Below are 13,168 nucleotides of genomic sequence, written 5' to 3'. Positions count from 1 at the left end.
AATTATTATAATCATAAAAATATATTAATTTTTATTATAATAAAATATCACATTGACAGCACTTCAAAATTTAGAATGCTACATGATAATAGAAAGAGAAAATCCTCCTACTTTATATATATATATATATATGGTAATAGAATAAATTTAATTTAATATTACTATTTGATATAAATATATTAATTTTGTGGTTTATGTAATAATTTAAAAATTAATTATTTTAAATATTGTCACGTGACATAAATATAAAATTTTAAAATTGGGGACTTATATAATGAAACTAAAATATATATATATATATATATATATATATATATATATATATATTTAGTTTCATTATATAAAATTTTAAAATTTTTATATTTATATATATATTTTAGTTTCATTATATAAAATTTTAAAATTTTTATATTTATGTCACTGTGACAATATTTAAAATAATTAATTTTTTAAATTGTTATATAAAATTTTAAAATTAATATATTTTTATCAAATATTAAATTAAATTTATTGTATTATTATATATATATTTTAGTTTCATTATATAAAATTTTAAAATTTTTATATTTATTTCATGTGACAATATTTAAAATAGTTAATTTTTTTAAATTGTTACATAAAATTTTAAAATTAATATATTTATATCAAATAGTAATATTAAATTAAATTTATTGGTTATTTCATATATATATATATATATATATATATATATATATATATATATATATATATATATTAGCTATCTGTGCATTTGCGATGACAGTAAAATCAGCAAACACCCTTGTAGAAGAAGAACAGCAAAAAGAAGAAGAAGACGATAAACATCTTCCTGACAGGAGCAGAGGAGACACGAGGGGAAGTCAAAGAGAAGGCCAATTTGCTAGCCATTGGAATCGTCAAACTGTGGTGTTAGGCGTTGGTTGGACTTTTTGATATGGAGATTATTTTGGTTAATGGATTGCAATACTTGTGACGATATTTTCTTGTGTTTGGAGGGAAACAAGCAGAGAGAGAGAACCTCAAGTATAAGGCAATGGACAACCGTGTGGAGGGAAACGCAACGGTACTTTAAAATGATCAAATTTTCCCCTGTCGTGGCTTCGCAAAATCTGCCAAGTCATCATTTCTTTTTATTAATAATTTTTACAAATTTTACTAGCTGCCTTCATTACTACTAGTTTACAGGATCATAATAACAGGGCAAATTTTTTCATTAGGCCTCAGTGCACTTAAAACATATGCATATAAATCATATATATTTAATAGTAGTGTCTTATTTTAAAAAATTTATTAGTTAATTTTTATATTTTAAAAATTATTATTATTTAATTTTTTATTTTAATAAAATTAATTATTTAATTTATATAATTTAAAAAATACAATATTTTAAAAGATATATTCTTATATAAAAATAAAAATTTTATTACATAGAAATTAAATCTGATTTTTTTTTAATTTTCAATTCATTTGATATTATTTTTGTGGCTTTTGTATTCGGAAATAATTTTCCTTGATTATTTATAAATTTAAGGAATGTGTTTATTTTTTTATGAAGATAGCTTGCACTGTTTTTATCAATAGATAAAAATAAAAAATAGAGAATAAGGGAGAAAAATATGTGGATATAAATGAGAAGAAATATGAAAAAAGAGAGAATAAAGGGAATATAATTAGAATAATTTAGGTATAAAAAATAATTATATGATTAAAAAGTTAACGGAGTTAAATTATAATTACTAATTAATAAATTTTTTTAAAAGATAGAAGTTAACTAATTAGTTTAATTAAAAAAAATTAATAATAATTTAATTAATATTAATTAATAAAATAATTAATAGAGAAATTAAATAATTTAATAAAAATAAAATATAAAAATTAAATAATATATTTTTAAAATATATAATTAAATAATTAATTTTATTAAAATATAAATACTAAATAATAATATACCCTTAAATTAAATTCCTTCTCTCAAGTTTCATCGATCAATGAATCCAAAGAGACAAAATTAACTTTTTCTAATTAAAGATTATCATCATTCATCAAGCTTTTAATCTCGTGGAAGGAAGACTAGGGGCTAACTATAAGAAGTAAATAAATAATTTTATTTTAAGTTAAGCTCTATAAAAACCCTACCTGGCCTGCATGCGCCTACCTCTTGAATAAATAATAATTTGATAATATCAAATATTATATAATGAAATTAATAATTGAAAGGAATTGACATCGCTTGGGCTCCTTAATTAATGAGTTAACGTGGTCATATAGACACCATGAATTGATAGTGATGAGACATGAAAAGACTTTAGTGGTAAAGATATTAGCAGAGAAAGATTATCACAAAACGTGCTGACTGAAAGCTGCGAACATGAGTCACCAGCCATTCTTCAAACAAATCCATGACAATTAGCTATGGAAAAAGCTAATCAAGTTATCTCTCTAATATGGTTAAATGGCAGTTAGCCTCTTTTTACTTGCTACGCTACCAACTCTAGAAAAATTAAAAACATAAAATGTTATATTCAAGTCAAAAGTTCCGGCAAAGCACATTGTCTACCGACTTGGAAATAGGAAAATGAAACTCCATCAATGTAAAATTTGTCTTAGAATTTCCAGTGTGAATGCAATGGTGGATATTAAAAATTCAAACTTAAGTTATTTTTTTAAACTAAAATAATAATAATTTGTCAACCGTCAACTCTAAAGCTCAGGTCTCATTCTCAAATCCTTTTTGAAGATTATATTAAAGTTATTTTTTTGAATATTTAATCCATAATTTAAAATGTAAAAACAAATTTTTAGATTTTGTATAAAATAATAATCTTTAACAAATAAAATGAAAAAAAAAATTATGACAAATAATCATTCTATTAATATTATCATTTAATACTAATGAATATATATTTTGTTGAGTAAGTTTTTAGTGTTTGGACATTTAATTACAATTTAAATTTGATAATTTAATACATATTTTTGTGAAGTAAATATTTAAAAATTTATTAATAATTTAAATTGTAATGAAATTAAATATTTTTTATCATTAATAAAAAAGTATTCCGTATTTCTTGGATTCATTTCTTATAATTTATAAAAAAAAAGTTATATTTATTTGAGTGTAAAAAAAAAATATATTAAATTTAGTGCTCTGAATGCCTCCAGGGTGGAAGGCCTCGTGTGCTCGAATCCTCCAGTCAGCTCCTCGTCCATGCTATATAGAGATTCTCAGGCAGCTAATATTGGCTATCACGTGGACAACTTACCTTTTCTCAATTCTATATGTCCCTCATCAATCGGTCTTTCTGGTAAAGCTACCACCGTCGCTGCTCACGTAAACTTCTTTTTCCAATCTCTCCTGGCGTTCACATTGGCATCATATATACTATATTGGTAAACCTAAAATCCCAGCAATCTTCCATAGTCTAAGTCCCAAAGCATTCTTTTTTCTTGTTAAGATGGTGACAACAATGGCAGCCAGAGTCGAGAGCTTGTCAAGTAGTGGGATTCAGTCAATCCCGAAAGAGTACGTTCGCCCACAAGAAGAGCTGACAAGCATCGGCAATGTCTTCGAAGAGGAGAAGAAAGAGGAAGGGCCTCAAGTTCCAACCATTGATTTGCAGGAAATGTACTCTGACGACGAAGTGGTTGGCGAAAAATGCAGGGCAGCTCTTGTAAAGGCGGCCAAGGAGTGGGGTGTCATGCACCTTGTTAACCATGGCATTGCTGATGATCTCATTCAGCGAGTCAAGAAAGCTGGACAAGCTTTCTTTGATCTTCCTGTTGAGGAAAAGGAGAGATATGCCAATGACCAGGCTTCAGGAAAGATTCAAGGTTATGGAAGCAAGCTGGCCAACAATGCTTCTGGGCAGCTCGAGTGGGAGGACTATTTCTTCCATCTTATTTTTCCTGAGGAGAAGCGCGATTTATCCGTTTGGCCTAAGACGCCCATTGACTACACGTAAGTTGAAGTACATACTGTGCTCATATTTCTAATTCTCCACATCTTGAAAGTATAGTAATTATTAAAAGAAAAGCAAATACAACAGATATATGAAATTTTTTTATAATAGGTTTTAGTACATCAGTAAATAAAACCAATATTAATGATCCATACTCTTAAAAGGAATGTAGTATTTGTTAATGGTCATTTTCTCGGAGGAAACCATGGCGGAAATTTGTTGGATTTTTCTACAAGCTGTTGATAATATATACCATAAAATGCATTTTCCAGTGACTGGAAAAGGACTAGTCTCTGAGATATAGAACTCTAGGAGAAAATATCTTAACAACAGTGTTTTTTTTTTTTTTTTTTTTTAATAAAAGCTAAGATTCATTAAAGAATGAACAAGATACGTCGCTGTTGAGCAGAGATAACATGGTGTGTTGGTCTTTGTAGAGAGTTAAAAGAGTGGAAAATCCTACCCTTCACTTGGACCCACCTACACACGGGGTCAATGAAAATCAATGAGAGGAAGGCTTTTGTCTGCTGGAGGAGAAATTTTGAAATAAAATGATTGGATAGATAACGGTTTTATCATATTCATTTATTATAGTGAATAATCAACTGTTAAAATTTATTTATTCTATTATTTCTCATGAATTCAGGCTCGGTTACACTCTTAACCAAATTAAATTCATATATACTAATTTCCTCCACATGAATTCATGATAGAAGAAAACTAAAAGAAGGGATATGAGATTCTACCTTGAGATTGATTTTATAAATTTTGTTCAGCCAAAAATCAATATGATATCTAAATTAACAAATGCAAAATATCAAAAAAAAAAAAATTGCAGAGAGGTGACCAGTGAGTATGCAAGGCAACTGAGAGGTCTAGCGACCAAAATTATGTCAGTACTATCAATTGGGTTGGGACTAGAAGAAGGGAGACTAGAAAAGGAGGTTGGTGGACTTGAAGAGCTGCTGCTCCAAATGAAGATTAACTACTACCCCAGGTGCCCTCAACCAGAACTTGCCCTAGGAGTTGAAGCTCACACTGATATAAGTGCCCTCACTTTCATCCTCCACAACATGGTTCCAGGTCTTCAACTCTTCTATCAAGGCAAGTGGGTGACAGCCAAATGCGTCCCAAATTCTATCATCATGCACATTGGTGACACTATTGAGATCTTAAGCAATGGCAAATACAAGAGTATTCTTCACAGGGGACTTGTTAACAAGGAGAAGGTGAGGATTTCATGGGCAGTTTTCTTCGAGCCACCAAAGGAGAAAATCATCCTTAAGCCATTGCCTGAGGTTGTCACTGAGGCAGAACCAGCACAATTCCCTCCTCGCACATTTGCTCAGCATATTGAGCACAAGTTGTTCAGGAAGAGCCAAGAGGCTCTTCTCTCCAAATGAGGCTGCTCCATTCGTGCACGCCAAACTACTCCAACTATTATGTTAAATTAATTAATGTATGCGTCAGGCCGTGATGTATGTTTTGTATTGGTTTTTTGTGTTTTGAACTTCTATTGTGGCTGGTCAATTTCAAGGAATAATAATGTGTAAGTCCTTCGCTTTTTGTTGATTTTTCTACAGTCTACTTGCTTTATTGAATAATAAAAATTAATGTGTTGTTCGTCTCATTCCAGGGTATATATATAGAGTGCTGTATCAAATTATTGTACTCTACTAATTCATCAATGTTCAATTATTAATCTTAATTCGTTTCCTGCTTTAAAAAGCTAATTAATTGACTATATAGAGGAGAGATTGTACCTGCACTTCGAAAATATGGAATGCATTGAATTTACTGAGTCCTAATACTGGGATGGAGGCAGTTCTAATTAAAGAAGAAAAAAAAAAAAAAAACCCTAGATTTTAAATCTGAGCAGAGAGGGATAAACAAGACGTAGACCTTGGAACCAATAGGGCAATCTCCCATCACAGGCCACGAACCACCACACGAACGAACTGGTCAGCTGCTGATATTCTGCGTAAAACATCGATCCACCGCATGGTCAGTGACATCCTCCACGAATGCCATACTGGCGCAGCGTTGTGATAGTAATACCCCATGGAGGGCACTGATCGAAAAATTATTTTGTGTTCTCGTGTACCTACATTATTTTTAATAATTATGTAGAATTTATTTTTTTTTTATAATTTAAGAAAAATTATTTTTTTGTAAATATTAATAATTATGTGGATACATCGAACAATCAAGCAGTGAATTAAATATTAATAATTTTTTTTAAATATTAATTTTTTTATTTGTTACAAATTTATTTCTTTAAAGTTATTTTAAAAGATTATAAATTTAAATATATTAAATCGATATGGAAAGAATAATTTTAAAATTATAAAAATAAAATTTATTTTTGATATATATATATATATATATATATATATATATATATATATATATATAAATCGTAAGAAAAGTAAAGAAAAAATTATTATGAAAGGTCTTGCAGTCATTTTTAGGTCCAGCCTACATGATCCCAGTTGCATTGCAGGATAGCGTCAAAGCCGAAGACTATTATGAAGTCCAGCCCATGAATTCAGAAGTATACGTATACGTATAGCCCCAAATCCAATACCCTTCACTCTCCTTTGACATGAAGTTTGAAAGCCCAACTACTGCGTCGCTACCATTAGATGGTCACCTGAATTGATCCGGACCGTTGGTAATCCGTCTTGGAGATAAAATGTCCAGCGTGATTGTAAACAGGGAGGGAAGGGGGAGAGTCGGGACCCGGAGAGGGAAAACCAACTAGGGCTTTCAAGTTTCAAGTTTACAGATACACACACTTAGACACACTCTTTATCAGAAACAGGAACTCGCAATTTTACTCTCTCCAATTCACTCACTCTTCACTTCTTTCCTCTCTCTCTTTTGCTGTTTTCGAAGGTATCTTTTCTCTCGATTTTTCAACTTTCCTTCTATTTGAGTTCGCCAAGCTCTCGCTCTCTTTGTGTAATTATGTGCTGTTTCGATGGTATGAGTTGGCTAAAGAGTTTAATTTTGCTTTATGTTCTGTTTGGATGCTGGGAAAATGTGGGGAAGATTGAATAATTTAATATTTATATGTTATAGTGTATGTGTGTTGTTTATATGCTAATTTTCTTCTATTAAGTTAAATATCAAGTGTTTTTCTCGGTTGAGTGTGTTCTCAATGTCTAATTTTTAAAATATTTATCTGGATAATCATTAATGTCTGGGGAATTAGTTGTGACCATTTCTGTCAATAGAAATAAAATATATATTTTGCATAGACGGTTTTGGGCTGCTTTTTTTTTGTTTGGGGGGGTTGGGGGGGGGGGGGGGGGGGGTGGGTGTGTGGGGGTTGGTGTTGGTTAGATATAGGGATGAAGTTTGGGATTTAGCTGGTGCTTTTTGTGTAAGCAATTTAGCAGAGGTGCAGAAGACAACATATGTGTGAGGAATGAGCTGTCATTAAGAGTTTTTGTCAGCTTTACCTACTTATTTAGTGTCCCCGATTTGCATTCTTGCACTATTATTGTTTGAAAGGTTAGAGAAGTAGCAAAAGTGCCTTTGATAGGTGTTGGACTATGAATTTCAATTTTAAGAGAGGGGAATTCTGAAGGAGTCGCTTCCAGATTGGTTCTCATGTGTGCAAAAGCTGTTTCGCTAATGGAGTAGTTGAGTCAGTTTATGAATTGGTCTTAAATTTTATAGAAATACGCTAGTACTACTGGTGGTTCATAATTTACTCATCTGATATTGTCCTAGAGCAATCTCAACTGCTAGAAAATTGCTCTTGTGTTGGCCTAGGACAGTTTTCCTTCTCTCTCTTCTTCGTCCCTCACCCCCCCCACACAACCACCCCCCCCCCCCCCCTCCCCCCCTCCCCTTTTTATAAAAATGAACAATATCTTCTTTTTCTACTTTCTCTTTTGTATTACTGCCTTACAGACTAAATTTTGATGTAGGAGGTGAAAAAGGATATGTCTTCTGATACTGCAAAAGAAAATGCATCCGTAGTTGACTCCTCAGTAACTGAATGGAAACATGACATGGGTAATTTTGATGATCCAGGTAATAAAATGATGCAATTTATTTTGGCTAGATGTTTCCTGTTGATTGTATAAAAAAAAAACTGATGCATAATAGCTAACTTTAAAATTTCTTAATATTTCCTTTCTTGTTCTGTTCTTCTCTATATCTCCAAAAGGAAATCTTTTGATAATTTTGGGTGCAGTGCAAGTAATCTGGAAATACTGCCATTAACATGATATGAGTAACATGCCTGCTAGGATTCTTCTCTAATGGAAAGCGTAAAAGCCATATATAGGTTATATATTTAATGATTTTTATATTTTCTTTTTCTAAAAAATTTTTGCTACGGATGGTATTGTTAGGATTCATCTAGGTAGATGTTACATGTCTACTTTGTTAGTTGTCCATCTGCTGCAATTTTCTTTTTTGTTGGTCTTCGGATTTGTCAGTAGTTGTATAAACACAAGATTTTAAACACAAAATACTGGCAGTTAATTTGGCCCAATAGTTTCCTAAATTGTGTCATGAAATGTTGGAATGAAGGGTGAGACTTAGGCATGTTAACCAAGTGAATTTGCTATGTCACTTCAGAACCAGCCTCATTTAGTTAAAAAAAAATGTCTGAAATCATTCACATCAGGTACTTCTTAACAGAAGTTCTTTGCTGTCTTATCAGCTGCTGGTTTTTGAAAAGGTAACAGTTTTTTCGAGTTGAGCTGAGCAATTCCTTAATTTTTTTTTTGACAGAGAGCTGATACTGATTTAGCATCAAGTTATTATTATTATTATTATTATTATTATTATTATTATTATTATTATTATTATCTCTTTTTTGAGCTCATGAGCTGTGAGCCTAGCAATTTGGTAGTGGAATTCAGAAATCTCCATGTTTGTTTATTTGTTCCTTTATACCCTTTCTTGAGCAAATTGTAAACGCTGCTGCAGTGCAGCACAAATTTCCCTATGGCATACGTCTTATTCAACTAAATTTAGTATAAGTTGGTTTCTTGTATAATGGTGTGTGTTGAAGTTTAGTTGCACTTTTAGAGCCTAGCTTTTCTCGTCTGTCTATAGTTAAAACGAATCATTTTTTTTTTTTTAATTTGAATGAAAAATTTAAGCTCCTTTTGGCCTTTATATTATGTTAAATTTTATTTTTTATTGATAAACTCCTCTAAGGGTTTGCTTGTGATTTTACCTAATTATGCCAGTATTACTATTATAATAATAAAATAAGAGGTGGTGAGAAAAAGTATCTTTCTTCTTTTTCTTGTTCTTCATTTTCTACTTTTCCTTAATTTTGAATGTGAAAGTAAACTTGATGATATCAGATTAATGAGGTTAACTTAGAATCTTTGTTCCTTGTTAGAGAGCCCAATCTACGAAGGTGATGAGGATAGTTATCCTAATAGGGCTGAAAAAGCAGGTTGTGATCAAGTGGGAAATTCATCGTTAAACAAAAGGGGTAGATTGTATAATACAAGATATTTCATCATTAAGAGCTTGAACCATCATAATATTCAACTATCAGTTGAGAAAGGAATATGGGCTACTCAAGTCATGAATGAACCAATTTTGGAAGAGGCCTTTCATGTAAGATCCCTGTTATTTAATTTCATATTCTGCTTTCTAAATCTTGATGCCTTATATAGAAGCACATATGCTTGTCTTGCAGAATTCTGGTAAAGTCATTCTAATATTTAGTGTCAACATGAGTGGTTTCTTCCAAGGTTATGCCCAAATGATGTCTTCTGTTGGATGGAGGCGTGACAACATCTGGAGCCAAGGATGTGGTAAAGGTAATCCTTGGGGCCGCAGCTTTAAGGTTAAATGGCTGCAGTTAAATGACTTGCCTTTCCAAAAGACACTTCATCTCAAGAATCCACTGAATGACTACAAACCTGTTAAAATTAGTAGAGACTGCCAGGTATCTTTTTCTTTGCAAGGTGCTCTTTTATCTTTCAAGCACTTTGAAATTGTTATATTATATGACTATGATGCATGTATTGAAGGAATTACCGGAAGATGTAGGAGAAGCTCTTTGTGAGCTAATTGATGGGGAGAGTGATAGTGATGGCATGCTGAAAAGGTTTTTTTTTTCTTTGTAAGCAAAATTAAGTTGATGAATTAGTTCTTATGACTCAGTGTTGCAAGTGTTGTCCCAGGGATGACCTTTCTCTCAAAAGGCCTTTTATAGTGCCTTCATGTTCACTAGGAGATGAAGGATATAATATCCATTCACTACACATGCCATGGGTTAGGACTTCCATGCCTTATACTTCATGTCTCTACCAACATGGTGCTGAAGCAAGTAGATTTCATTTGGCTCATCAGGGACCTAGTGGTGTTAATTTGCCTCTTGCATCTAGTGCGTCAAAAATGTCAAGGATGAAACAATCTCAACTGAATGGAAGTCTTGCAAATTTGCAAGTACAGTGTGATGTGCGTTCTCGAAATGATGCTTGGGCTTTGTCAGCAGAAAGTCCTCTGGCTAGTACTCTGACTGAGGATGATTTTCTTGAAATGGTATATTGTCGTATCTTAGTTTTTCTGTTCTTGATGAGTTATTAATGTCCACTATGCAGTTTTCCTAATTGCAGAATGTTGTCTCTTAAGTGGATTTTCCTCTAATAATCCTAACTTGGAATGAAGACAATGTAATACTTGGACAATTACTTTTTCCCTACGCATGAAATCATTGAAAGGAATTATGTAGTATATTGATAAACATAGGAGAATATTATGATTAATTTTTGGAACAAGCCTTTCTAGAGCATGGTGTCTTCATCCTATTTGTGTGTCAGTTATTCACAATATCCTGCATCTGATTCTTATATTTTTAGTGCTATATCTCTGTCCTCTTCCTTATTTTTGTAGTTTGTGAACAATTTCAATTCCCATCAATAAGAGTTTATTCAATGTTTCATATAGCCTTGATCACAATTTGCATTTCCTTTCTAATTTTCCTAAGGAAAAATGCATATTAATCTGAATCTTCCGTCAATGAGGATGTAGGCATGTACCAGACTGCATGTATAGAGTTTTGTAAACCTAATGACATTAGGATCAGAAACACTAAAACAATAAAATACTAATTATAAATCCTAAACAAACTTAAACTAGGAAAATAATAATAAATCTAATAATAATAGAATTTTAGAAAACTAACTTCCTAATTCTAGGATGACACTAATTCCTAAATGGATTTTGAATCTTCCAATACTGTATCAACTAGTTGACAAAACGTTGTTTCCACAATAAATTTTTTACTTTTGAATGCTTTGTTCAAAATCTTTGCTGCTGCTTGATGCCTACAAAGAATTCCTGCTGTGATCATACCTGTATCTTCTGCTCTGTTATATGACTTACTCCTGATGTGTTTTACAGACATATGAAGAGTACCTGGAAGTGCATAGCAGAAGTGTCAAACAATTGAATCTCCCTGTTAGTATACTTACCTGATGATATTCTAGTGGGTTAGTTTAATGTATATGTTTTTTATTGGTATGATACATGATGGTTCAATTATGTTAAAAATTTTATGTTTGTTGCATATGATCATTATGGTTCAGTAGATGCAGTGCTATTTCAAATCCGTCCTCATGTTATCTTCTTTGGGTTTTCTCTTTTCAGATTGATGATGATATGAAAATTCATTGTTACGTATATGGCTTGTTAGAAATACAGTTGCTTGGACCTGTCTAATTAACCCTAGACACAATACTGGTGTCGATTTCATGTGTCTTTGCAAGAAAATGTAAAAACTTATTTCTTAGTTCAAAAGTGTAACCAGATACTTGGCAGGGTTTTGTTGTTTCTATTTCCTGCAAGGTGAAATTACTTTTTTCTTCTTTTTATCTTTCTGCTCTAACTGGAGATTACAGAATTAAAACAATAGGTTCAGGATTATAGTCAATATGAGATTATCATGCCAAATTGCTAATTTGCCAGACATTTGTATGCTATAACACCAGAATTGATCTACTTCTGTCACTGGAATGTGACTGGTAATGATTTTGAAGTATTTTCTTTCTTCCCTAAACCCTTTCGTATCTTATCTTTTCAGTCAACTTTTAATTATCTAAGGTGTGGATGAATTGAGTGGCATGTATTGCAGAGTTTGCTTATGCTGGTGGCACTGGGCCATGTTTTTTATGGGAACAACTGCTGAAAAATTGTTGTGTCATGGGTTTACTACTTACAGAAATATAAACCTGTCTATGATATTCTTTTTTTTTTTTTTTGTATGATCTATATGATTATTCGGTCATTTTGATACTTGCTATTACTGATGAAGATAATAGAAGTTTTTGTTCATGTATTTTTTCAGTTTTCTGAGACATTGCTGTGTGAGCTAAACCTTGAACTATCTTTTTAAAATAATAATTCTACTTCTGAGCCATTTAACTCTTGACAGGTAGTTGGATCATCTCGGGCAACACTGGAGCCATCAAGAAGACATGATGATGATTCGTAAGTTTATTTCAGTCTATGTCTCTGTATTCAAATTGCGTTTCTGCAAGGCTTCACTGATTTAGTGATGTTCTCTGCAGAAACTCAAGCTTTGTAACTGAAAAGTGTCCCTCACGGAAGAGGACACATCATTCATCCGATAAATGATCAAATACCTCACACAAGCAGCTAGTGTTGGCCCTTTTGCTGATGATAATACGATTTTCTGGTGGAGTTTTTCAAATTTGCCATTCAAGGCAACCGCTCGACTGTTCTAATCCCAGAAACTGGGATCCATTATATTGTTGTGTTGTACACTTTCATGTACCGGCAATTGATGATTCGATTGCATAGTAGGTTTTACTAGGGTATGTTACCAATCTGTACAGAAATTAAATTTGCAACATGCCCCCTTTTGTCATTTTTCTTTATCCACAATCTCCCTCCTCCACACACTACAAGCCCACCCCCCCCCCCCCCCTCCCGGCATTTTCTAGAGGGTGAAATTAGGTAGCACTGAGCTAGATTTAGATGACTAAAATGCGAAGATTTTGGAACGGGCTCCACATCATCTACTGATTTAAGGATGGCAGAGCATGATGTAAAATTTGTAACTTGATCTTCTCAGATGCTTTGTGTTGGAGCTAACAGCGGTAAATAATAGATGCGTTTATGGAAGTATAAACAAAGGATGGTTCATATTTGATTGTTCGTTGATTCTAGTGGAGAAGTCTTTTTTCTATTCAATAAAA

General features: G+C 32.1%; 2 protein-coding genes across 3 annotated transcripts; both read left to right on the top strand.

The window, feature by feature from the left end:
• Positions 1-3,186: 3,186 nt before the first annotated feature.
• Positions 3,187-5,528, top strand: LOC110640000 (leucoanthocyanidin dioxygenase). Its single transcript, XM_021791135.2, has 2 exons — positions 3,187-3,955; positions 4,795-5,528. The coding sequence occupies exons 1-2, from the start codon at positions 3,453-3,455 to the stop codon at positions 5,357-5,359; spliced, it is 1,068 nt and encodes a 355-aa protein (XP_021646827.2). The 5' UTR covers positions 3,187-3,452; the 3' UTR covers positions 5,360-5,528.
• A 2,381-nt stretch (positions 5,529-7,909) lies between these two features.
• On the top strand, positions 7,910-12,851 carry LOC131174732 (uncharacterized). Of its 2 annotated transcripts, none has more exons than XM_058138583.1 (8): positions 7,910-8,003; positions 9,334-9,557; positions 9,640-9,891; positions 9,977-10,053; positions 10,151-10,490; positions 11,352-11,408; positions 12,382-12,437; positions 12,518-12,851. In XM_058138583.1, exons 1-8 carry the CDS (start codon positions 7,913-7,915, stop codon positions 12,582-12,584), a joined length of 1,164 nt encoding a protein of 387 aa, XP_057994566.1. In that variant the 5' UTR covers positions 7,910-7,912; the 3' UTR covers positions 12,585-12,851. The 2 variants fall into 2 exon arrangements, with proteins under 2 accessions (XP_057994566.1, XP_057994565.1); XM_058138582.1 differs by having other exon boundaries at positions 10,130-10,490.
• Positions 12,852-13,168: the final 317 nt, after the last annotated feature.

Source organism: Hevea brasiliensis, chromosome 16, assembly GCF_030052815.1.
Source record: "Hevea brasiliensis isolate MT/VB/25A 57/8 chromosome 16, ASM3005281v1, whole genome shotgun sequence".
Classification (NCBI taxonomy): domain Eukaryota; kingdom Viridiplantae; phylum Streptophyta; class Magnoliopsida; order Malpighiales; family Euphorbiaceae; genus Hevea; species Hevea brasiliensis.
The sequence above is the reverse complement of the archived record's forward strand: the minus strand, read 5'-3'. Positions and strand labels throughout refer to the sequence as shown.